Source organism: Mandrillus leucophaeus, unplaced genomic scaffold (assembly GCF_000951045.1).
Source record: "Mandrillus leucophaeus isolate KB7577 unplaced genomic scaffold, Mleu.le_1.0 Scaffold1571, whole genome shotgun sequence".
Taxonomy (NCBI): Eukaryota; Metazoa; Chordata; class Mammalia; order Primates; family Cercopithecidae; genus Mandrillus; species Mandrillus leucophaeus.
The window spans coordinates 131,847-156,898 of record NW_012101556.1 but is presented as its reverse complement, the minus strand read 5'-3'; the positions used below and the strand labels follow the sequence as shown (position 1 = coordinate 156,898).

The 25,052-nt window shown below is 33.9% G+C and overlaps 1 protein-coding gene across 1 annotated transcript in view; it reads left to right on the top strand.

The window, feature by feature from the left end:
- Positions 1-25,052, top strand: part of KCNT2 (potassium channel, sodium activated subfamily T, member 2) — a 250,671-nt gene that overhangs the window by 98,968 nt on the left and 126,651 nt on the right. Inside the window, exons 2-3 of the mRNA XM_011975599.1 lie at positions 19,117-19,196; positions 21,477-21,576. Coding sequence (XP_011830989.1) covers positions 19,117-19,196; positions 21,477-21,576 — 180 coding nt within the window. The remainder of the gene's footprint in view (positions 1-19,116; positions 19,197-21,476; positions 21,577-25,052) is intronic.

Below are 25,052 nucleotides of genomic sequence, written 5' to 3'. Positions count from 1 at the left end.
AGAGAGCTTAGTTAATGTAAGAGTTGTTCATTGTTTTTCTTAAAAGTCCAAGTGAATATTCTCGTTGAAAAATTGTACGATAATTAAGTCTGGTTGAGGAAATAAAGAGATATCATAGTATGCTAGATTATTCATGTTATCCCCAGCAAATCAGAAGCATGCATTTTAAAATTAACAAATGTGTTCCTTTTTGGAGCAAGGTTATTTGGGAGTTTCTGTTTCTCAGCATAGATGCCAGATGGCAGAATCCACAGATTGCCAGCCTCTGCATGCTGATAGTTGTCAACTTTGGATGCTAACAGGGTGTTAGAAGTAATTATTGCAGAGTAACTTTTGATTCAGTCTATATTAGTGAGTATTCACTATGAATTAGGTGCTGGGCATACAGTTATAAGCAAAAACTGGTAAGTATCTCATCAGTGGAGCTTGAGGCTTAATCAAACTTTAAAGCTTTGTGATGACAAACTTTATTGTGACTTAAAACTAATTTGAAATTTTTATAGAATGCTGATGCCATAATTAGAATTAATTGGGAGAAGAAAGGATAGGCATAGGGAAATTAGCAGGTAGATCGGAGTACCTCCTTTTTCAGACACAATAAGGTGATGGGGAGAAGAGAGTGGGTGGTTATTTCTTTTCCAGTACTTCCTTCTGTGTCACTATACATCACTCACCCTAGGGATCCAATCTGGCAGTTTTTGCAGTAATATCTAATTAAAGGTCATGCCTTAGAATAGAAGACTTTGCACATCACAGTACTTTTAATGATGTGAAATATTTTGTTGCTATTTTTGTAGATTGATAAATGGATGGAGTTCAGTTTGGGTTCAATATTTCCATTTTTTACTTAAAGTTTTGTTTTGACTTGTTTCACTGTGTCTTGGTTGAAAATAAATTATAATCTGAAGTCAAGTTTAAAAAGTTTAAATATCTTAGGTCACTATTGCTAGTGTCAACTGAACATGTTCATTGCAAGTATTTTTTGTTTTTTCTCTCTTATTCTGTTAAAACATTTTTACTACTTGAAGAACTTTAGATAATAATATTAATATGCACTCAAGTAAAAAGAGGATTCACGTATAACAACATGATTTTGGCTGAACCATGAGAGGAATAGATTTGATATCAGCTAACATGGAAAGGAGTTTTCAGGGAAGAGAACAAGGAATTTAAGTTTGGATATGCTGGGTTGCAGATGTCTGATAGAGATCCAACTAGAAATATTGAGTAGACAGTTTAATGAATATATGAGTTTGGGGAAGTGAATTGAGCTGGAAATATAAATTTGGCAATCCTGGACATATACTTGGATTGCATTTTGAGTGTAGCTAAAAAAGAGGACTGTTTTAAGAATAGACAAAAAAGAACCAGCTGAGGTTACTTAGAAGGAGTACCCTGGAAGGTAGGAAGAAAATGGAGTGTCTGGAGTGCCCTGGAAGTCAAGTAAAGGTGATTCAAACATGATGAAATGATCAACTATGCCTAATGCTGATAGAATAAGTACGATGAGCACTGATCACCAATATCTGCATTTTGCTATGTGTAAAGGTCACTGGTGCCTTGAAAAATTGCTGATTTGGTGGAGAGAGAGAATAGGTTAAAGAAAGCATAAGAGATGAGAAATTAGAGTCAGTGATTTCAGACCTATTGCTAACAAGTGTTGTAGCCTGAATTGTGTCTCTCTCCACCCGCTGATATTTATATGTTGAAGCACTAGCCCCTAGTACCTCAGAATGTGACTGTATTTAGAGAGAGGGTCTTAAAAGAGGTGATTATGTTAACATGAGATTGTTAGGGTGGGCCTTATTCCAATCGGACTTGTGTTCTTATAAGAAGAGTTAATTTTGAACACATGTAGGTATGCACAGAGGAAAGATAATGTGAGGGCACAATGAGTAAGCAGTTATCTGCAAAACAAGGAGAGGTGCCTCAAGAAAAATCAGCCCTACTGCACCTTGATTTTGGACTTCTGGCCTCCAGAACAATGAGAAAATAAGTTTATCTTTAAGCCACCCAGAATCTATGTTATTTTGTTATAGCAGCCCTAGCAAACTAATATTATAAGTCTCATTATGTCTCTCTGTCTCCCCTTCCATACTGCTCTGAACGATGACAAGATGGCTAAGTGCCTGTACCATCTATTTCTGCTGTAAGAAAGACTTTTCTTAGTTCATGCACTGACGATGTTGCCTTTAGGGACCCTGGTTTTGTGGGAGATTTCTGTGGGGAATTTCTGTGGAGCTTTTTGTAGGGGATGTCTTTGAAATGTTTCTGACCTGTCAAAACAGAAATTCCTTATCAGCAAAAATTGACAGATAACACCAGGGTGAACAGTAGCTTCAGTGATAGCTTATTTCTCTGGATTCTTATTTTCTTTTCTGGCTTCTAAGGACTTTCCTTACTTTTTGGCTAAGTCATACATGTTTTAAAAAGTGTGTGTGTGTATGTGTGTGCGTGTATGTGTGTTTATGTGTAATAATTTATTCAACATTTTTAGATGCTTCCTTCAGGGTTGGGGGAAGAGTTTCATGGGACATCTGGTCTACCATATTGCCAGATGCAGAATCCTGAATTACTTTTAAAACTTTCTTTGTGGCTAAGCAATTTCTTCTTATATTTGCCAGTTTAATCATAACTAGTTGCTTGGTCTTGCATCAGGTAGAGTTACTATGAAATTAATAGGCATCTAATAAAAGGTAATTGCTAATGCCTCTGGTTGGATTCTCTAGAAGTGGACACTGATACAAACTTTGTGTTGTAGGCTGTTCTGGGAGACGTGGCTGTTTGCAGCTAAGGCAGACACTGAAGCAGCTGGCAGCTGGAGAATATCCAGCTGTTATTGATGAAGGGGAATCTGGGTGCCACATTTCCATGTCTATCACACCCACTTATATGATACTTAACACATGATAAAGTCTTAGGAAATAATATTTAACTACTAAATTAGTTGAAACTTAAATTGTTAGCCATTGTTTATTGTGTGAATAAATTTTATCCAGAAAGTTTCTAAAATGTCTGTTTAGCTATGGTGATACATTTTATAATCTAAAGATGGTTTATAATCAGAAAAATATGTAATAACAAATATAAAGTAAATTTGATGTATATAATATAAGTTAGGGTTAATTGTGTGGGCTCCAGGCTTAGACTGCCTCGAGCAGTTCCATTGTTTATGATTTGCATGACTTTGGGCAAATGCCTCAGTCCCCTAATCGATACAATGGAGGTGGAGATTAAACAAGGCATTATGGCTATGTGTTCTGCATAGTGCCCAGGGGTTATTAGTAAATAGTTCCTCTTGATAAGTTATTCTCACAATTTATTAATATAGTTCTTAGCTTCTATTCAAGTTCTTTTAACTTACATGGGCTTCTTTTTAACTTTCTACATTCATATCTTGCATTTATCTGATTTGCCCCTTTTGTTCCAGCTATTTTTATTTCTTTTACTTCCCTGAGTGTGCTATGTATACATATATTTACATATTTTTCTCTTTATATTTGCTATTTGTTAAATAAGAAAATATCTTCCACGTATTTTCTTACCCAAACTTGCCAATCATATTCATCATATTCTATATGGTTCCCTATCAAATGTCTACTAGTGCTAAATATTTGATTAATTTACTTATTGGTAGCATATGGACATTTCTTCTCAGATAGTCCCACGGAATCCTCCTGCCCATTTTTAATCAATACATTTACAATTGCTTTTAATCTCCAGAAGTTCAGAATTAATTTAGTTGCGATTCTTAGGTGGTGGCACACCCGCATCATTGTCATGTGGATAGACTTTATTTCATTCATTTATTACTTCATTATTTTATTAATTAACTTATTAAACATATACAGACAACTATGACACCCGAAGAACCAATATCTTATAAATAACTGAACTATAACTCTGGAATGCTGCACTGTCTTCTCTGGCCTTCCTCGCAGAGATAGTTTCTATCCCGATTTTGGCTTTTCATTCTTTCTGCTTTAAAAAGTATGGCTTAACAGATGTGTATGCATCTGTAAATAAGTTATTGTTTAATTTTTAAAATGTTTTTGAACTTTATAAAAGTGAACACTATGTTACATATAGTCTTAGACTTCCATCTTTCATTCAACATTATGTAACTAAGATTTATTGATACTGTTGCATGTAATCATAAATTACAAACTTTTACTGTAATTTTCCATTATATAAATATGCCACAAGTTATCCCTGTCAATGGATATTTAAGTTTCCTCTGTTTTGTATTTAAATGTGCTCTCATGACATGAACTGCTTCCTTGAACCTTCTTTCTTTCTTTCTTTGTTTTTTTCAGAGTTTCACTTTTTTTTTTTTGCTCCGGCTGGAGGGCAGTGGTGCAATCACAGCTCACTGCAACTTGCGCCTCCTGGGTTCAAGTGATTCTCCTGCGTCAATCTCTCCAGTAGCTGGGTTTCCAGGCACATGCCACCACACCCAGCTAATTTTTGTATTTTTAGTAGACATGGGGTTTCACCATGTTGGGCAGGCTGGTCTCGAACTGCTGACCTCAGTTCCACCTGCGTCAGACTCCCAAAGTGCTGGGATTACAGGCGTTAGCAACCACACCAAGTCCTTTGAATCTTCTCATACATGCATCTCAGTGCATGTGTTTAAGTTTATCTAATGCATTTATCTAGGCATGGAGTTGTTAGGTTGTAAATACATAAATATTTGACTAGATAATGCCAAACTGTTTACCAAAATGATTGCACTGACTCCACTGATAATAAGAAAACCTTTGATTCACATTGTGCAACATTTATCTTAATTACACTTTTTGATTTTTGCAATTAAATGGATATAAAATGTTACCTCACTATAGTCTTATGTATATTTCCTGAGTGCTAATGAGATTTAACATTTCTCACTAAGTTTATTAGCCAATATTATTCTTCTGTGACATGCTAGTTGGCGTCTTTTGGTTACATGTTTGTTCTTAATTATTTATTAATAATTCTTTATTCTTAATTTTAAATCTTTACCAGATATTTTATTCAAACATCTTCTCCTAGTTATGAACTTATTTTACTTTAAGGTTGTAAATAATTAATGTCTTTTATAAATTTGAGCTTATATAATTTTCTGAACCCATTGGTGAAGTTATTTCTTGGTTTATACTCTTCCTAGAGCAGAAATTTTATACGTATTTTCTGTTTCTGTTTTTGTTTTGTTTCTAAAGTACACTTTCACTATTCAAAGTTCAAAAATATTAACCATTATTTTTTCATAAAAGGTTAAAATGTCTTTTAATGTTTCAGGAGGTGATTTAATCTATGTCTATATACTGTGAGATAGAGATCCAACTTCTTCTCTGTTTGTTTCTTTACTGTTATTTTTTGCCACATAGGGAACCATTTAAAAAGAATCATTTATTTAATGCTTCTTGTTTTTTACTACTGTTCAGCCATACCACCTCTGTTATGTATTAATACTTATTATATGCATGAGTCAATTTATTGAATCTTTTTAAATTTCATGAATCAATGTATCCTTCTCTGTACTACTTCCAGAATGCCCTAATTACTGCACCATCATTTTTATTTATTTATTTTTTAAATTATACTTTAAGTTCTAGGGTACATGTGCACAACGTGCAGGTTTGTTACATATGTATACATGTGCCATATTAAAAGTCTTAATATCAAGTAGAGAAAATCTCTACTCTTTATTCTTCTCCTCAAACATCCAGTATAGTTTGATCTTTTACTCATTACAGAATCAGATTATCAAGTTCCACAAAATAGTCTATGTGGTTTTGATTGGAAGCTTATGGAATCTATAGATTATTTTATAAGATAATAAATAACATTTATTTTCCAAAGCAGTTACATCATCTTAAATTTTATTGGCCATTAGTAAGAAATTCTTATTAATTTGAGGAGGGGTTGTTATAGCATTTTTTCATATGATTAAAAACATATCCTTTATATAAATATAAAGTGAGAACATGTCAGAAATTTTATATACCTCATTAATTAATGAAGGTAATAGTAATGCATTAAAACGGGTCCAGGAGCTTTTGTTAAGCTAAGTAATTCTAGGCAATGATAGAATAAGATTGCTGAGTTACCCCTCCACCTGTGCTTCCACAAATACAGTCGCCATCCCACACCAACTCCTAGTTCTACAGGCCCATAAAGAGTAACCTTCGAAATTATCTTTTTTGATTAGGCAGAAATTCTTTGGATGCCTATTACACAAAACTCCATACATTAATGTCTTTTCCTTCACATTTGTACAATATCACAGAAAATAGAAAACCACGTCCAGCACTGCATTGAAAGAGCATCTAGTAATTGCCTTCATCTACTTTCAAGTTCTGGATAATTTTTCTGATAGAACTGACAGTGAATTTTTCTTGAGTATAACATTTTCAAATTTTAACTATATCGTAATCAACTTCTCAGATAGTTTAGGGAAATTGTATTGAGATGGTTTCATCAAAGAGTCTTATTTAAAATTGGCAGAATATGATCACCAGAGTTTTAGATTACTGCTATCTTCTTTGACATATGCGTATATTTAAAAATAACATTTAGATTTCATATTATTTAATAAAATTATAGAAAATAAATTTATTATTTACTCATTTCTTTTTTTATAAAATATAGATGTTTTAATCATTATTTATGAGACCAAATAAAACTTAAAGATCCTTTAGCAGGGGATTTGTGATTAAATGGTGAATATTATTATGGAGTAATGACATAAAGTCATTAAAAATGATGACATAGGCCTCATCTACTTTGACTAAAAATAATTACATTATGGAACAGCAGGTGTGGGAAAGCTCCCTTTATACCGTAAACAACAAATAATTGAAATGTCACTAGAAAGCTCATTAATGAGTTAAATTATGTTTGCTCAAACCCACTTCGCTTAGTGAGTAAGCTTTAACAGTATTTCAGGAGAGTGATGCTATAATTGAGTTATTTATCAGGCGTTAGGATCAAGGCTCTTGTGGTATTAGGGGGAATCTTTCAAGGTGGAAAACTGATTTAGAATGGTAAAAGTTCTTGACAAAGTGAGGGCTTTGAAGGAAGTCTTAATGAGTAAGCTACTGTTTGATAAGTGATCTGTTTGTCCAGGTGAGCAGATTATTTATTATCTCCAATAAATTGATCTGTAGGCATTTTCTGAAGTAAATAATGAAGTTCTTTATTGTATTATATGCTTATTTTTCCCAAGTAAATGATTATTGTAGGAACCAAACATGTCAAATTGAAATAGATGAACCAGTTTTTGTTTTTCCAATTATACCTTTATTTTAGGAACATTTTGTATTATCAAAACACTATAAAAGTTATGAGTTGTCATTGCCCTGTTGTATGTTTCACATATATGCTATGATTTTTAAATTTCTATAGCAATCCTGTTACATGGAAGTAATATCTGCATTTTACAGAGAATAATAGTTATCAGACCTGGTAATCAAATGCATATCCAAAGCTCGTGCTCATCTTCTTTAGCTCTTACACTATACTACAGAATAAACTAATTAACATACAAATGTTGTGGAAAACATATTTTCCCCAGAAAACCCATTTATATTTCGTTTTTATTAAGTGAAATTATATTTGTGACTGTTTTCCCTTCTTCCTTCAAATTTTGTCACTTTGACTTTACATGTATTCCACCTACTACAATTTGCCTATTAAACGTTGTAGGTGTTACTTTAACTTAAGCAAGCGCACTACATACTAAGAGAAATCCTAAAGACATATATGTGTTCCAGTGAGCTGTGCCCATTACTGAATTGTGACTTCTCCGAGTTAAGTGCAAAATGGAAGAGACAATTTGGAGGGTTGATTTAAAATTGTGTGTTTTTAGTGGGAAGTGTTAAGTTAAAAAAAAGAAAGAAAGTGCTTCCTTCACTGCATATTAGTGTGTTCATGTAATTTCCAGTTTCATACAGATAACTCTCATTGGTTGAACATAGCCAGACTCTTTGAGACCTATTGGCTCCCTCTCCACAAATATATGTATTTCTGCTCATATTGGACTTTGCTATATTATTTAACTGTGCCATTCCTGGTAATCCTAGACTGTCAGATCATCTTTATATTTTCCTTCAAGATTTTACAGTGACTAGTGAAATATTCCCTTTTGAGTTAGAGATTACATGGTATTTTCTATACTCTTATGTATCGAGAAAAGGAGAAGAGGGTTTATGTGGTGTAGTTATGAAGAGTTGATTGGCAAGCTATTAGGTTTATTGTGGGGTTGTGGGTGCCTGTAGTCATATTATAAGCTTTTAAGTAGTTTCATGATTAACAGCTTTATATATCTATAATGTATGTAATCATACATATGCGTGTGCTTGTTTACATATGTATATGTACTTATGTATGTATGTATATTACCTTTGGGGCCTTTTGTATGTTCATAAATAATGGGGAGGAGTGGAGGTGGGGTAAGAAGATAAACTTTGAAATAATTTAGGAGCATCTGCTCTTTTTTTTTTTTCTTTTTTTCCTTTTCTGAGGTGGTAAGGATGTGTAATCCTTACCAAACATAATTTATTACAAGCCTAAATTCTGTATATTTTTCCTGCTCTTTATTATACACTTAATAGAATAAAAATGAATAAATCTTTCATTCTTTGCTTTTTTTTCTTCTTTCTTTTCTTTTCTCTTTTTAATGGCTTGGCTCAGGCCTGCCCACCTCATACAGATGTGCAGGGGGGCATGAAGAGATGGAATGTCTTTGCAATTTAAGAATGACAAAATATACCCTTATAATCATTCTGAATTTCTTTATCTTTTGCTTTCCATGCTTAGATTTAAATCAAATTGGGGTTGCTTGGATTTAATTATTTTAAATAAAATGGGGAAGTACAGAGAGTTGACCCAGCAAATGAACATTGAACATAAGGATGTGAGTTTTCTAACTGAAAAGAGAATACTTTTTTGCATTTAAAGAGTGCTTTAATAGAAAAGTACTCTTGGCTGATTTCGTAATGTGTTTTACCATGGAAACCACAAGACTATTTCCAGTTACCTGCAAGTTGTGATTATTAAGGGCTGATAAGGAGAGTCAATGCAGTTATTGAGGGGCTATCGATAATATTTCTAATAAAAGAAATTGATAGTTGTTATTTATCCCATTTTATTTCCTCATTACCATTACACCACATGACATTGCATATGTATATGTAACATATATAAACACATGCATATATGTGCATATACATGTGTGTCTCTGTGTGTGTGTGTAGCTGAGTTCCCTTTCCAAAACTGATATTATTTTGAATTGTACTTTAAAAATGCAGACAATGCTACTAAATATCATCAAAATTAATCTTTCCTTCCTTATAAGATGTTACTGACTATATGTGTTGAGTATGTTAGGCTTGAGTAATTATGAAAATAATTAGACGGCAAAAAGAAGTTGGGAAATATCTTAGGGAAAATTGAACAACATTTAAATTGCATTTCTCTGTGTACATAGAGCAGAGTTTGGAAACCAGGTAGAAACTCATTGAAAGCACTTGAGCATGAACTATTTTTTTTTTTTTTTTTTGAGATGGAGTCTCATTCTGTTACCTGGGCTGGAGTGCAGTGGTGCAATCTAAACTCACTGCAACCTCCGCCTCCAGGGTTCAAGCAATTCTCCTGCCTCAGATTCCTGAGTCTGGGACTACAGGCACCCACCACTATGCCCGGCTAGTTTTTTGTATTTTAGTAGAGACAAGGTTTCACCGTGTTGCCCAGGCGGGTCTCAAACTCCTGAGCTCAGACAATGTGCTCGCCTCGGCCTCCCAAAGTGCTAGCATTACAAGAGTGAGCCACCACGCCTGGCCCAAAACTACCTTTTTAAAATGAAAAATGGATAGGAGGCTTACTTATTTATTTTTTACAAGCCTTCATTTTTATTTTAATTTTTATAGATTTAGGGGGAACAAGTGCAGTTTTCTTGCATGGGTATATTGTGTAGTGGTGAAATCTGGGCTTTTTGTGTACCCGTCATCTGAATAGTGAACACTGTACCCATTAGATAATTTTTCAGCCCTTACCTCCATCCCACCTTCCCACCTTTCAAAGTCTTCGATTTCTGGTTTTTCATTCTGTATGTCCATGTGTACCTATTGTTTAGCTCCCAGTTATAAGTGAGGATATGCAATATTTGACATTCTGTTTCTAGGTTATTTTGCTTAGAATAATGGCCTACAGTTCCATTCATGTTGCTGAAAAAGATATTACTTCATTCCCTTTTTTTATACCCAAGTAGTATTCCATTGTGTTTGTATGTGTGTTTGTGTGTGTATCTATATCTACCCCACATTTTCTTTATCCAATCATCCATTAAGTGGACACTTAGACTGCTTTGCTATTGGTAGTAGTGCTGCAATAAACATACAAGTATTTGTATCTTTTTGATATAATGAATGACTTCTTTCCCTTTGGGTACACACCCAGGAATTGGATTGCTGGATTGGATGGTAGTTTGATTTTCAGTTCTTCGCAAAATCTCCATACTGCTTACCACAGAGATTGTACTAACTTACATTCCTGCCAGTGGTGTTGTGCCCCCTTTTCTCTGCAGACTTTCCAATGTCTGTTGTTTTTTGACTTTTTATAGTACCCATTCATACTGGTGTAAGGTGGGATCTCATTGTGACTTTAATTTGCACTTCTCTGATGATTAGCATTGTTGAGCATAGTTGCATATGTTTGTGGCTGCATACGTTTGTATGCCTTCTTTTTAAAAATGTCTGTTCATATCCTTTCCACACTTTTTAAAGAGTTTATATTTTTTTCTCGCTGGGTTGTTTGAGCTCCTTGTAGATTCTGGATATTAGTCCTTTGTTGGATGCATAGTTTGCAAATATTTTTTGGCATTCTGCACATTATCTGTTTACTCTGTTTCCTTTGATGTACAGAAGAATTTTCATTTAATTAATTTCTATTTGTCTATTTTTGTTTAGCTGTGTTTGACAGACTTTCATTTGTTGGTTATCAGAAATTAAGTATGAATATTTGGAAATGGATGGGAATCTGGTTTAGAGTCAATAATCACAGGGCAGACCTTAACAAACATGTCCCACTATTTATGGGTATAGCCCAGTATTTATGGGTGGATCTGTTGTTTACAATGTTGTTTTATAATATTTTACAAATGCTCTAGAATTCTACTACTAATAAAGTCTCAACTTGATAAGAAGGCACGAAGCAAAAATAGAATAGAAAGACCAATGTTCCAACTCTGTCCTAATCCTAGCTGTATGAATTTGGGCCAGTCACTAAAATTATGTGAATCAACCTTTTTTTTTTTTTTTTTTTCATGGAGTCTCACTCTATCACCCAGGCTAGAGTGCAGTTGTACAATCTCGGCTCACTGCAATCTCCACCTCCCAGGTTCAAGTGATTCTTCTGCCTCAGCCTCCCAAGTAGCCGGGATTACAGGCATGCACCACCACACCTAGCTAATTTTTGTGTTTTTAGTAGAGATGGGGTTTCACCATTTTAGCCAGGCTGGTCTAGAACTCCTGACCTCAGGTGATCCACCCGCCTCGGCCTCCCAAAGTTCTGTTATTACAGGCGTGAGCTACCACATCCGGCCCAAAATTTCTTTTTCTATAAAGTTGATATCTACGCTACTCAAGTAAAAATCAAATAAATTAATAACTGTATACTTTATAAACATTTATTGAAATCATAGACAGCTAAAGATACAAATAAATAAACAAATATAAATTCATAAGCTATTTACAAAATCTGTGGGGAAATGACATTATCATAAGGAAGATTAAGTTGGAATAAGAAAGAGTTCCCAAGGATTCACCTCACCATAAATCCAAGTTTTGCAACGTCAGATGTTATAAGGAAGAAAAGTAAGATGAGGCCGGGCGCGGTGGCTCACACCTGTAATCCCAGCACTTTGGGAGGCCGAGGTGGGTGGAACACAAGGTCAGGAGATCGAGACCATCCTGGCTAACATGGTAAAACCCCGTCTCTACTAAAAAAAAAAAAAAAAAAAAATTACACGCCTCCTGTAGTCCCAGCTACTCAGGAGGCTAAGGCAGGAGGATGGCGTGAACCCAGGAGGTGGAGCTAGAAGTGAGCAGAGATTGCACCACTGCACTCCAGCCTGGGCGACAGAGTGAGACTCTTTCAAAAAAAAAAAAAAAAAGTAAGACGATTTTATCTCTCCCACCATACTATTGGTTCAGAGTCCTCATGGTTTGTAACGAAGAAAAAATTGGCTACCACACTATACCTTCATTCAGGAATTTATCTCTAAATCTTTAATGTCCAATAGGTCCTAACTAATATGTGGGATGCAAATGATATAAGCATGGACAAAACTCAATATGGCCCTTGCCCTCATGGAGTTTACATTCTAATGAATTAACATGGTGTGACTGAGAACTGGTACTGTCACCATTATAGAAAATGACTGTATTCGGATTGCCACAATGAAGCACCACAAACTTAGTGCTTGAAAACAACAGAAGTCGATTGACTGACAGTAATGGAGACCAGAAATTTGAACATAGGGTGTAGGCAGGGTCATGCTCTTTACTAAGGCTCTAGGAGAGGATCTTTCCTTGCCTTTTCTAGGTTCTAGTAGTCCCAGGTGTTCCTTGAGTTTTGAAAGTATAACTCAATCTCTGCCTTTGTCTTCATATGAACATCTTCCTTCTGTATATGTGTCTGTGTGAAAGTTTTTCTTTTCTTATAAAGACACCTGTCATATTTGATTTCGTGTTCACCCTATTATAGTATACTCTCATATTAATTTAACTAACTGTGTCTGCAATGACCTCATTCCCAAATAAGTTCGAATTCTGAAGTCGTGAGAGCTAGGACTTTTTTTTTTTTAGGGGGACATAATTCATCCCATCACAATGACCTTAGAGAAAATAGGATTAAACTTAGAATAATGTGGTACATTTGGAAAGGTATAATTTTTATTTTTGCTAGTAGTAAAAACAGAGTGAGGGAACCTTGGCAGTATACTTTCTCTTTACTGATCAAAGTCAGATCACCAAACCTGGAATTAACGGGATGCCACAATCTAGAAGCACAGAAATAACTCCAGGTGAAAAGTTCTTAGACATGATAGTTGTACTGGGAGCTATGTGTATTAACTCACCATTCAGATGTACATTTTCCAAAGGACAACGAACATCAAATAAATAGAGAACAGGACTTCTGTGCATCCATTGAATCTGCCTGCTGAGACCAGAAGGTCGAGGCAGAAAATCCCTTGTTTGAGATGAGTACAGTAATAAAAATCTCATATATGACTCCATGACCAATATTGCAGAATCAGAAAGAAAGAGGAGGGAAATAGCAAGTACCAAGTAGATACAGAGGAAGAACCTTCCTCTGATAATGATCTATATCTACTATAAGATTTAAAAGACTATCCACAAAAGTTTGACATCCTAAATAGGTGTCAAGGCATTAGCACTAGAAAAAAGCAAACTAGTGTTTCGGAAAGAATGGTGCATTGACAGCTTGGATCAGAATTATTTTTCTAGTTATTAAAATGATGAGGCCTACTTTAAATTTACTAAAGAAGAATTTTAAGAGTGAATCAGGGAAATTGCACTGTAACAAGACTCCTGGGGAATTTTACCTTGAATTCAAGTACCAGAACAAAATAATGAAAGGAAAATGAAAAAAAAGTATCAAATTAAAATCAACATTAAGGTAGTTGATATCATTAGGAAAAATTGATGACAGTTGCAAAAAAGATCTCTGCAGTATCTAAATTGTTTCAGACTATAGAAAAATCTGGAGTTTTTCAATTCATATTAGAAGATACTAGAATAATCTAAAACAGACATCACACCATTATGACTTTAGAAGAAACACTGCTGAAAAAGTATAGGAAAATGAATCCAGCAGCAAATTACCTGAATAGTTTACCATCACAAAAACAACTTATTCCAGGATAGACAAAAACAATTGCATCATAGAAAAGCTGTTGAAATAATTCATCAAATCAGTACATGAAAAGAAAAGCAACAATATACTATTAACTTGATAGATTCAATACAGGTTTTTTATAACAATCAATACCCATCCATTACTGATATAATTTTTAGTAAAGTGTAAATATTTAAGCAATCCCAAGTTCAACAAAATACAATTGTTCCTCAGTAATCTTGGGGATTGGTTCCAAGACTTCTGTGAATACAAAAATCCACAGTGCTTAAGTACCTCATATAAAATAGCATAAGATTTGCATAATAATCTATGCACATCCTCCGGTAAAATTTAAATTATCTCTAGATTACTTATAATACCTGTATATAGTTGCTATACTGTATTGCATAAGGAATAATGACAAGAAAAACAAGTCTGTATCATTAGGAAAATTAGGGGGGGAAATAGCACTTAGTAGTACCTAAGTAGTACTAAATACTGAATAAAATATAAAAGTTATGTAAATAGTTGTTATACTCTATTGCCTAGCGAATAATGACAAGAAAAACAAGTCTGTACATGTTCAGTACAGATGTTGTTCTTGGTTTTTCCCAAATATTTCCTATCCTCAACTGGTTGAATACATGGATGTGGAACTTAATGGATACAAAGGGTCAAGGGTAATTAATTACTGCTAAAACACTAGAGGTATCCTCTTATAAGAAAGGAACACCGCAATTATTTGACTTTCTTTTTCCCCAAAAGTGCTAGTCAATATAGTAAGGCATAAACAATGAACTATAAATACAGTAGTTCCTCAAATAATGCCATTTCATTCAACATTGTTTCGTTATAACATTGTTGAGAGAAAAATCTATTCCTGGTTGGGGTGGTGACTGTCTGTGTGGAGTTTGCACATTCTGTCCATGTCTGCGTGGGTTTTCTTCAGTTACTGCAGTTTCCTCCCATGTGCCAAACATATGCAAGTTAGGTGAATTAGTGTGTCTAAATGATCCTAGCATGAGTGTTGATGTTTGAGTGTGTCTTGCAATGTGATGATATCCTGTCCAGATGGCGTCCTGCCTGGCTCCTTGAGCTGCTAGGATGGGCTCTGGCCACCTACAACCCTGAACTGGAACAAGTGGGTAAATAACCTTGCTTGTTTTCATTAATCTTTCTTGAATATATGTGTAGTTCATATTTATTTCAACCTTTAATATAAAAAGTATTTGGGTCTTTATTTAGAAGTTTGGTGACATTTTTGTGTCCAGTAGAAACTTAACTGTTGTTTACATCAGTTAGTCGATGGTAAAATTGGATTTGTTATCTATCATTTCTCTTAAAGTCACAAAGAAGCTATGGATGACATTAAGTGAGGTCTTAAAGAACATATCCATGACTGTCTGTCTAGCAAACCCAAGTAATAAATGTGAAAAAAATCACATGTAAAAGAGATCAACAAGGTAGCCATTTCCAATATCAAAACCAAAAAGTTAAAAGATTGGAACAAAACAGTTTTAAAAAGCAACTAAAATTATCAAATAGCCAGGAATAAGTGTCACAAAGAATATGTAAGATCTACCCAAATAAAATGTTGTTGATCAACATAAAAATAACTATTAAATAGGGAGAACATATTTCAATAGAAGATACCACCTAGCAATGATTGGAATTCCAGTATCTTTGAAAATCAAATAAAATTGTTATTATTGTATTTGAATAAATGTTACAAAATTACCTTAAATTTTAGCTTTTGTATAAGCCTTTGATAAAAATGACATCTAAAAAACTGATGAGAGCAGATTTGCCCTAATTCAAAACTCTATGGTTCTGGGGAAGGTCCAGAAAGAGTACACTAACTTAGTGTAAGAAGAGTACACTAAAGAGTACACTAACAGCGTCTACTAGATGTAAGTAAATTCAGATAAAGTTAGATGGAGGTAGGGAGGTCAGAAGAAAAGAAGGAAGAGAGGGAGGCAAGATTAAAGGAAGGAAAGGAGGGAGGAAGGAATGGAGGGAGGAGATGAAACAGTGTTTAAACTTGAAAAAGGAAGCAGTGAGATTATATTTAAAACCAGTTAAAATCCTGAAAAACACCGGGAAGGGTAAACACTAAACTCTGAACTAAATATCTGGGTGCTAAAAAACTGTTTGGTGCTGAGGAAGGTCTCAAAAGTATATGCTGTCACTAACATGCCTTGCTGCTGGAAAGAGCAATTTAATACATTAAATCAATTTTTTTTTTAAAAAGCTCTACTTTATACCATAACCAGTAAGCCTAAAGGACATTTTTTTGTGTGCCCTAAATAAGTCATGTATCAAAAAACATTTTGCTTGCCTTTTGGCTTTAAAAAAAGTTGTATAATTTTGTGTTTTAATATAATCCATGTTTCTCAATGATTATATTGACTCAGATCGCCAGACTCATTAAGAGTTTTACTTCACATAATTTGATAATTAGATTGGGATTAGGAAATTATTTAATGAGAGACTTCACACCATGCAAAATTGCCTTTGCTCTCAGGAAAGAGAAAGCCAGTGGCTTGCAAGCTGTTGTCCAGCCTTTGGCACATTTATAGGTATTGGAGAGCTCTCCACACTGATGGCCATTGCAAAGTTGGATAATTCTCATTCATAATTTGTGTATTCATCTATTATTAGTTCTATTTAATAGAGAATCGCATTATGTGTCATTCCATTTTAATAATGTTGGTCACTGAAATATTTAAAGACAACTGTGACTCCTAACTCTTCATAATTATGAATTCTTTCTAGTTTCTTCAACCTTTCCACATGTGATATGTTTCCCAGATTCCTCATTATTTTAGTTAAGGTTGTAGATGACCTCATTTTAGTTAAAAAATGCTCCTCTCTGCCTGTAATCCCAGCACTTTGGGAGGCTGAGGCAGGCGGATCATGAGGTCAGGAGATCAAGACCATCCCGACTAACACGGTGAAACCCCGTCTCTACTAAAAATACAAAAATAAAAATAAAAATAAAAATAAAAAATTAGCCGGGCATGGTGGCGGGTGCCTGTAGTCCCAGCTACTCGGGAGGCTGAGGCAGGAGAATGGCGTGAACCCGGGAGGCGGAGCTTGCAGTGAGCCGAGATTGCGTCACTGCACTCCAGCCTGGGCAACAGAGCAAGACTCCATCTCAAAAAAACAACAGCAACAACAACAAAAATGGCTCCTCTATTACATACCCAGTACTGAACTCCAATAGTATCTGAAAAATGGAATCATTCTTACAAATTTGGTAATTCTAGGAAGCAAATCTGCATGGCCTTTGCTGAATTATTTGTGTAATAGCTGTATGTCCTCTCAAATTTGCTTATGTAGCCATAACAAATTCCAACTAATTTAGCTTTATCTCACTATTTACAGTTACTATATTTAAAATGAACTGACTTTTCATTTGATAAACAAAGGAAACAGATCCAATAATGCATTTTCAAGACACCGATGAAGTTTTGTTTCTGTATATGTGTGCATGGGCTTTTGTAGCATGTACATGTATGTAGATTTGTAGATGGAAATGTTCTGCTAAAAGATATCATTGCCATTTTAGTGGCTTCTTTAGAAGTTCTTCTTCAACTTCTAATCTGGAGAAGTTATCGACTAAAGAGAATCTTGCTTACTTTAAAACAATTTTATTTAATGTATAAGGTGAAGAAGAAAAAACAAAGTAAGTGAGAATATGATAACAAGGAAATAAAAATAGAATGTATTCTTTAGAGAGAAGATATAAAAGAACATTCAAGTATTTTAGAAGATACAACACATACAACTTGATTGGTAATTAATTTTAAAAATGCCCTGTTGAGGGGAACATCACACAACTGGAGCCTGGGGAAGGGATAGCATTACGAGAAATACCTAATGTAGATGACGGGTCGATGGATGCAGCAAACCATACACATGGCACGTGTATACCTGTGTAACAAACCTGCACGTCCTACACATGTATCCTAGAACTTAAAGTATAATAATTTTTTTAAATGCCCTGTTGCTTTTGTAACACAAGAAACTACTTTTAAACTATTCATGGTTTTCCTTGAATAAGCAGGGTAATAGAGAGTTTATAGGATAATATAATAGTGAAATATTTCTCAAATGCATGAGCAGCTTTGTAATGTCAGTTGTTTTCTTTTCTGCTAGTTTTCTCTAAGGTATCTACTCTTGCAAAAAACAAAACCAAAAATCTCACCCCCAAAAAATGACCCCCAAACCTTGTCTGGCTTACGTGAATTACAATTTCAAAATGTTACCATATTAGGAAAAATGAAATTAAATATTTGTTTTTTGTGTAAACATCAAAATCCATTCTTAGCTGTTTTTGAAATTCTAACTCATAATAAATATATTTGAGACTGATTAAGGAAATTGAGTACTATTTATAAGTTACCTTGCACTGAACAAGATTTCTCTTTTCACTTAGTATTTTGAAAGTATTAATTATGCCTTACCAAAGGAAGATTGCTAGAATTTAGAGTATTTATTGTATTTATTAAAGTAATGTTATTATTTTAGACTGTTGATATTTTTGCATAGTGGATCAAGTATATAATACGCACTCTATTAATTTAGTTGTTTGCTTTATAATCTCTGTGGTAACTTTAACAATTCTATTTGCCACTACTACTTCTTGGTTGATCCATAAGTAAGAAGGTAAAGTGTTATAGAGTATGGTGTTCTAAATAAACTCTAGATGTAGTAAGGAACTGATTATTAGGCCCTGTCTTTTAAAATTCTGAATAAGTACATCTGGCATGGTGGTGCCCAGACTGAATTTTTCAAGCATCAGTTAATTCTTACACAGGGAAAAAAATGGGGAAAGCACTGATTCAAAACCCTTTCAAAGACACATATTAAAGACTTTTGCATTATTGCTGTTTTGAATAATCCATACCACTCATTACATTTATTAATACAAATAATTGGATTGACTGTGTATAATATTTAAAATGATTATATCTTTAAAAGTAGAAAGTAACTGCTCCTCTCTAAATCAGTACTTGACTCAGTTCTCATTTTCCATGGCAGGGAATTTACTAAAATATATAATGCATTAAATCAAATAATTTATTTTAAAAATATATTATTCTTTAAGTTAATTAGAGAACTACAGATCAATTTATATTTGTTGCTCTTCATGAAAATAAATATATGATTGCTTACATACATTTACATGCTTTTATTTTCTGTTTGCAGAGTCCAAGTTGAATTCTATATGAATGAAAATACATTTAAAGAAAGACTAAAATTATTTTTCATAAAAAACCAGAGATCAAGTAAGTTATTCATTTCATTCCCCCCTCTGTTCGTACATATATTTACTTCAAAATATTTCAACTGTGTAATCTTTTGCAAAATACTTTTTAGATACAGGAATAAAATTGGTTATTTTTTTCTTGCAGGTGGTAACGTTTTAGAAAAATATAGACACTACAATAGTGATATTAATGCCTCTTGAACATCTTCAATTCTCCAAATTCCATGTCAATAAGTTGACTTCTGAGTAGACTATCTGGATTAGTAGAAACATTGAGGAAAATAATTTAAATGAGGGTCTCTCCATTTTAACTCTAAATATTGTAGTTTCAAAAAGCACTGGCAGACCACAATGGGAAACAATTGTCTGATTTAGGGAAGGGAACGTTTAATATTTCCTAATCATTCCAAATAATAAGAAACATCTAGATTGCACTGAAATACACAGATTCCTATCTTTCTTAGCCTGAAGATTTTGAACCAGGAAGTGTAGAGTAGATCTCAGAGTTTAACATCCCAATGATTCTTATCATCATACAAATGTAAGAAAGTAACAAAGTAGAACTTCAAGAATACAAAATTGGCATAGTCACTGTCCTCCTGAGCCTATTCAATGTTAGGAGTGCCTCTGATACTTGTTGCTTCCCAAAATGCCATATATATTTAAAAAGTCATATGTAATAAGCCAATATGCAATTTTTTTCATGGTCATTGCTTAAAATATCACAAGGAATGGAAAGGCCTGCATTAGTCGGTGTAGATGTTAAGCTCTGTGAATTTGACCGCGAAATCCTGTCAAAATTAAGTTGTGCCTCTGTAGGTAGGATTCAAAGAGAGAAGCTTCACTTGTGGGAAGCTATCCAAATACTGATGATGGAGAATATTTCAATATTTAAGTCATACTGCTCAGATAGTCTTAATGACAGACTGGCCTCAAGGTTGAGACTGTTAGTAACTAATGCTTTTCTAACATGATTGTTCAGAATATCCAAGGAAGCCCCATAAATAGATATTACCTAAAGGGGTCACATCATCTGAATAGTTTCCCTTATTTCTGCACTAAGAGTCCTGTCTTTCCAGGCCAAAAAAGGTGGATGCATTGTTTGAATCCTTCACCCATAGTCAACTGCAACTAAGCAGTTATGAGGAGGCCCATTTCTATAAAACCAGCACAATTGCATTAATAATTTGAAAGATTTTATAAGGAAGTGAATCCATAAAATGTATTCAACATTTTAATTGGAAAATCTAGGAAAAATTTCACAATTGATAAGCATTGACCTTTTAACTGGTAAGAAATGTTACCGCAAGTACACTCACAACGGCAGAGCAGGACAAAAAAAGTGACATTTCATTTCTAGATTTTATTAAGTAATAATTATAAGGAAGTCTTCATCAAAATTTTACTCATAATGCATGAATCAGATATCACAGGTAATTACAGGAAAGATAATGCTCATATTAATCAGACTTTATGCGTATTTTGCTTAATCTTAAATACTCTTCTTCATCATCATTGAATATTACAGGCTGCATAATTGTGACTTACACAGTTTAGAAGATACATCCATGGCAGTTTGAATTCCCACAAAAGTTTAAGATTTCATGGGTATTTTAAATAGTTAAAAATAGAATTTAATTTATTGAACTTTAAATGTATGTGTGTGGGAGAGAGGTGGAGAGATTGTGTGTGTGTTTCTCAGTGTAAGCTATTAAGATTTCTCTATACTTATTTAATATATATTATTATATAATGAATAAAATAACATATAATTATATAATTGGTATGTATTATAATTATATAGTTAATATTAAATACACAACATAGAACTATACAAATATAATTAATTTCTTTATAATCACATCTACAAGATTCTGTGAAGGTATAAGTTTTATAACTTGGCTTGTGAATTTGTAAGCAGCTAGATTTTCTAGCCAGTTAAACTTTATCCCAAAATTTATGGATATATAAAATGCTTAAACTTATAAACATACTTTAATCAACCTTGATTGGACATACATTTTGTGGCTTCTGAATGTTCAAATCTAGATTTAGTCTTGGTATAAAATATGCACTCTCATTTGCAGTTCAAGTATTCTGTCAAACTCACTTTTTGTCTCAATATTCAGGTAATTAAAATTCAGCCACCAAGAACTTCAGAGAGTTTAGATAATTATAGTAGTGTAGCTTCTCAATACAATTTAAGTGTTGTATTTAAAGTTGATATTTTTGACAATTCTTTTTAGTCTTTTGTGAACTAAGTTCAAATGAAAATAAAACTTTTATTGTTTGTTTAAAGGTCTAAGGATTCGCCTGTTCAATTTTTCTCTCAAATTACTAAGCTGCTTATTATACATAATCCGAGTACTTCTAGAAAACCCTTCACAAGGAAATGAATGGTAAGGTACCTTTTCCTGACCTTCAGCAATATTATTTTGATTCTTTTGAGTTGTATCACATTTTAAATTTAAAGCATGTTGTGTAGAGCTTCATTTTAAAGGATATTTTAGGTGTTTATCATAAATAAAATTGATCTGATTTACAGGCACTTCATAATTCTTGTAGGTTCTTTGTAGGTATCTTTTATTATTTTTCTGTTTGATGCTAATATTGGACTGTTAGGCATAAAATTTTATTGCAAGCCAAAGTACATGAAGTAGTTTTTGTTTTAAAATGAGTGAGTCTCTTTAAAGACCCGAATGCCTTTCTGTTCTTGATTTTCAGATACTCCCAAAAGGTTTACTCTACTGCATGCCAGTTTTATATTTTCATAATAATAAGTAGTTATTAACCTCCAATGGAAACACTCCATTTTATATTGGGAAGGAAAATTATCTCAAGACTCAGTTTTAACCTGTGCAGTTCTTTATCTTATTTGAGTTAAATGACACTGATGTATTAACTTGACTTATTTTGTGCTCATAATCGTGTTGCTCATATTAAATTATATTTCTAGTCATTTGTGGATTTTCGTTTTTAGGCTCTGCCTTTTGCTGGAAACAGTAGGGAAAGGTATTGGTGTGTAATTGTATGCATAATAATTATCTCATCATCATCCTGGACCCTTGTCCAGCCTACTAAATATACAATGATTTTCAAAGCTGAAAACTTATATATGATGACTAACATCTGTACAATTATTTCTTCATGCGCAAGTCTGCCTTAAGAAAATTAAAAAAAGGAAAGATAAAAGTAAAATGAAAGTGAGCTCAGAATCTGCATCTAAATGAATTGGTTACCTCTCAGCTTGTTTAGGTAGTAAAATGATTCTGTATTTGTTGAAAGGTTTGTATGTATTTAAAGGTGTCTATATTTATTTAATGTTAAAGATTAATAAGTGAGCTTTTATTTAATAAGCCGTGATAATTCTTTATAAAACTAATGAAATATAATTATGAGTATTTCACTGTATCTTTATTACTTAGCTTGTACCAGTCACATTGCTATTAGCAAATATATAGAGATGCACAGAAACATTCAGTATCCTTAGGGAACTTTTAATCTGTGAAAAAATTGTTTATTTTGGAGTTCCTGCTATTTCTGTCATTAGACTAGTTTTCTTATATGTGGTTTTTTTTTTTTTCAGTATATACTTCATCTTATTATTCTCACCTTATATATGAAGAAACAGAGGTTTTCTCATATTTGCCACTCTGCTTGGAGACCCTCAGGACTACTTATTATGCTTTTTATCTCTGTGTAACTCAGTGACCACAGGAAACCAGTGGGTTCCCATTCCCCCAAATTCCAACTGCATATTTAACTTTCCTACTTTGATGTCCAGACATTTCAGGCTCACTGTATTCCAATTAGCTTTTTCAGTGCTCTTCCACATCTCAGTGATTAAAAACTCTATCCTTCCCCCAAACCCTGCTGTACTCACAGCCTTCCACATTTTAGCTGATAACAATTACATTCTAGAAGTTGCTTGTACCAAAAGCTTTAGAGTCATTTCTTTACTTTTCTGCAGCATATACAAATGCCTTAGAAAATTCTATCATTTCTACTTTGAAGATAAACCTGGCACACAATCACTTCTCAATGCCACCATGTCTGTACAAGCTACCTTCTCACACCTGGAGTGCTGCAATAGCCTCCTAATTAATTACTCCCGCTAATTCTGTCTTTGTTCCCTTTTGATAGATTCTTAATGTAGAAGCTATTTGTGTAAAATATAAGTCACATCTTGATACGACTCTGCTCTGCTCTGAGTGCCAAAGTACTTACGATGGCCTTATAACTTCACCACCCACTACTCATCCCATACCCATTCTGCTCTAGCCACGTTGGCCCCTCCCTGTTCCTCGATCATACCAGACACACCCAGCTCAGGTCCTTCATAAGGGCATTTCTTTGTGTCCAGGACTCTCTTCCTTCAGATAACATAAGGTGCACTTCCTCAGATAATATGAAGCTTCCTACTTAAAATTGTAATCTCCTCATAAGACTCCCTTAATACCATTCTTCTTTTACTTTTTTTTTCTTTAGATCCTGTTTCTCTTTTACATATTCTACCTAATATTACTCATTTATTTGTTTTCTGTGGTATTCCATGAATACTAGAGAGGATATTCCAGGACAGCAGGGATCATTGCCTGAATCCCCGGAGCCTGGCACAAAGTGGGAAACAATAGTCATTTGTTAAACGAATGAATGGATACATGAGTAAAAGAAGTTCCTTAGTAATCTAACTTTTGCCTACTCCACCTCACCAGCCCCTTACTCCAGCTATGCTGAACTACTTGAAGTAGCTTATACACTCTTCAGTCTCCCTTCCTCTGGGCTTTTGAACATTCTTCTCCTTCTTCTGGGAAATTAGGTTTCCTGCTTCTCACAACCCACACTTTTTTGACTTGCTTCTGGCTTCCAGGGCCTTCAGGAAAACAACTTTTTGGATAACAGTTAATCTAAAATCCTTATGGGTACTGTGCCCTGTAGCCCAGTTCCACTCTGGCTTAGGAGTGTCTTCTGGGTACTCTCCCACATACTTCTCTCACAACAGCCAAAGCATTGCCCTTGATATTACCATTCACTTATCAGTCCTTTCTATGTGCTCACCAAGGGCAAGAACCATGCCATGTTTTCCTCTGTAGCTCTCACACTAAGCACAGGACTTGGTAGGTCAGTGAATGCTGCTGAATTAATGAAATGATGCTCAGCAATTTTATTGATAGTGTGTTGTACAGTAAAAATGATTGAGGACTACTGATGGAGATGTCAGTGTTATTAAAATGGTTCATGTAACAAATTATTCTACAATCATGTCAGAATTATTTTTAAAATGTGGTGATTTGTAAATAAAAAGTACACTAGCGAGACCTGAAAATCATAAAACGAGGCATGATGGAATCCTTCTAAGGGTAAAAGGGCATTTGGTGGGTGTTAGCAGAGTAAAATTATATTATTTGAAAACATTAAGAGGAACGAAGTTTCCTACAATTAACTTCTATGTAATATCACTAAGAATATTTGGCCATAATTATAGAGGATATACATTTGAAAAATCAGATTATGGTAATTAAAAAACATTTATGGTTCCATTTTGAATACAATGTTCTGTTTAGTTCCCATTGTCAGTGCAGTATTAGTTAATGAAAAACAGAAGTCGCCTTTATGGGCGCAGGCTCTATTTTAAAATAATGAGGCTAATTAAGCAAAGAGATTTATTTAATTAGAGCTTCTGACATGATAAGTCTGCAGATATTTTGTGCAGCTTTGCTTTGTTTTTAAATCCCTTTCAGGAATCAAAACTGTTATGAAAATGTTATAATATGGAAAACCTGAAGAATATTAAACTAATTTTACTCTTAATATATGATGTGTGAATGGCAAACTGTGATGTACATGCAATGTGTAGTCAATGATTTAAAGATGT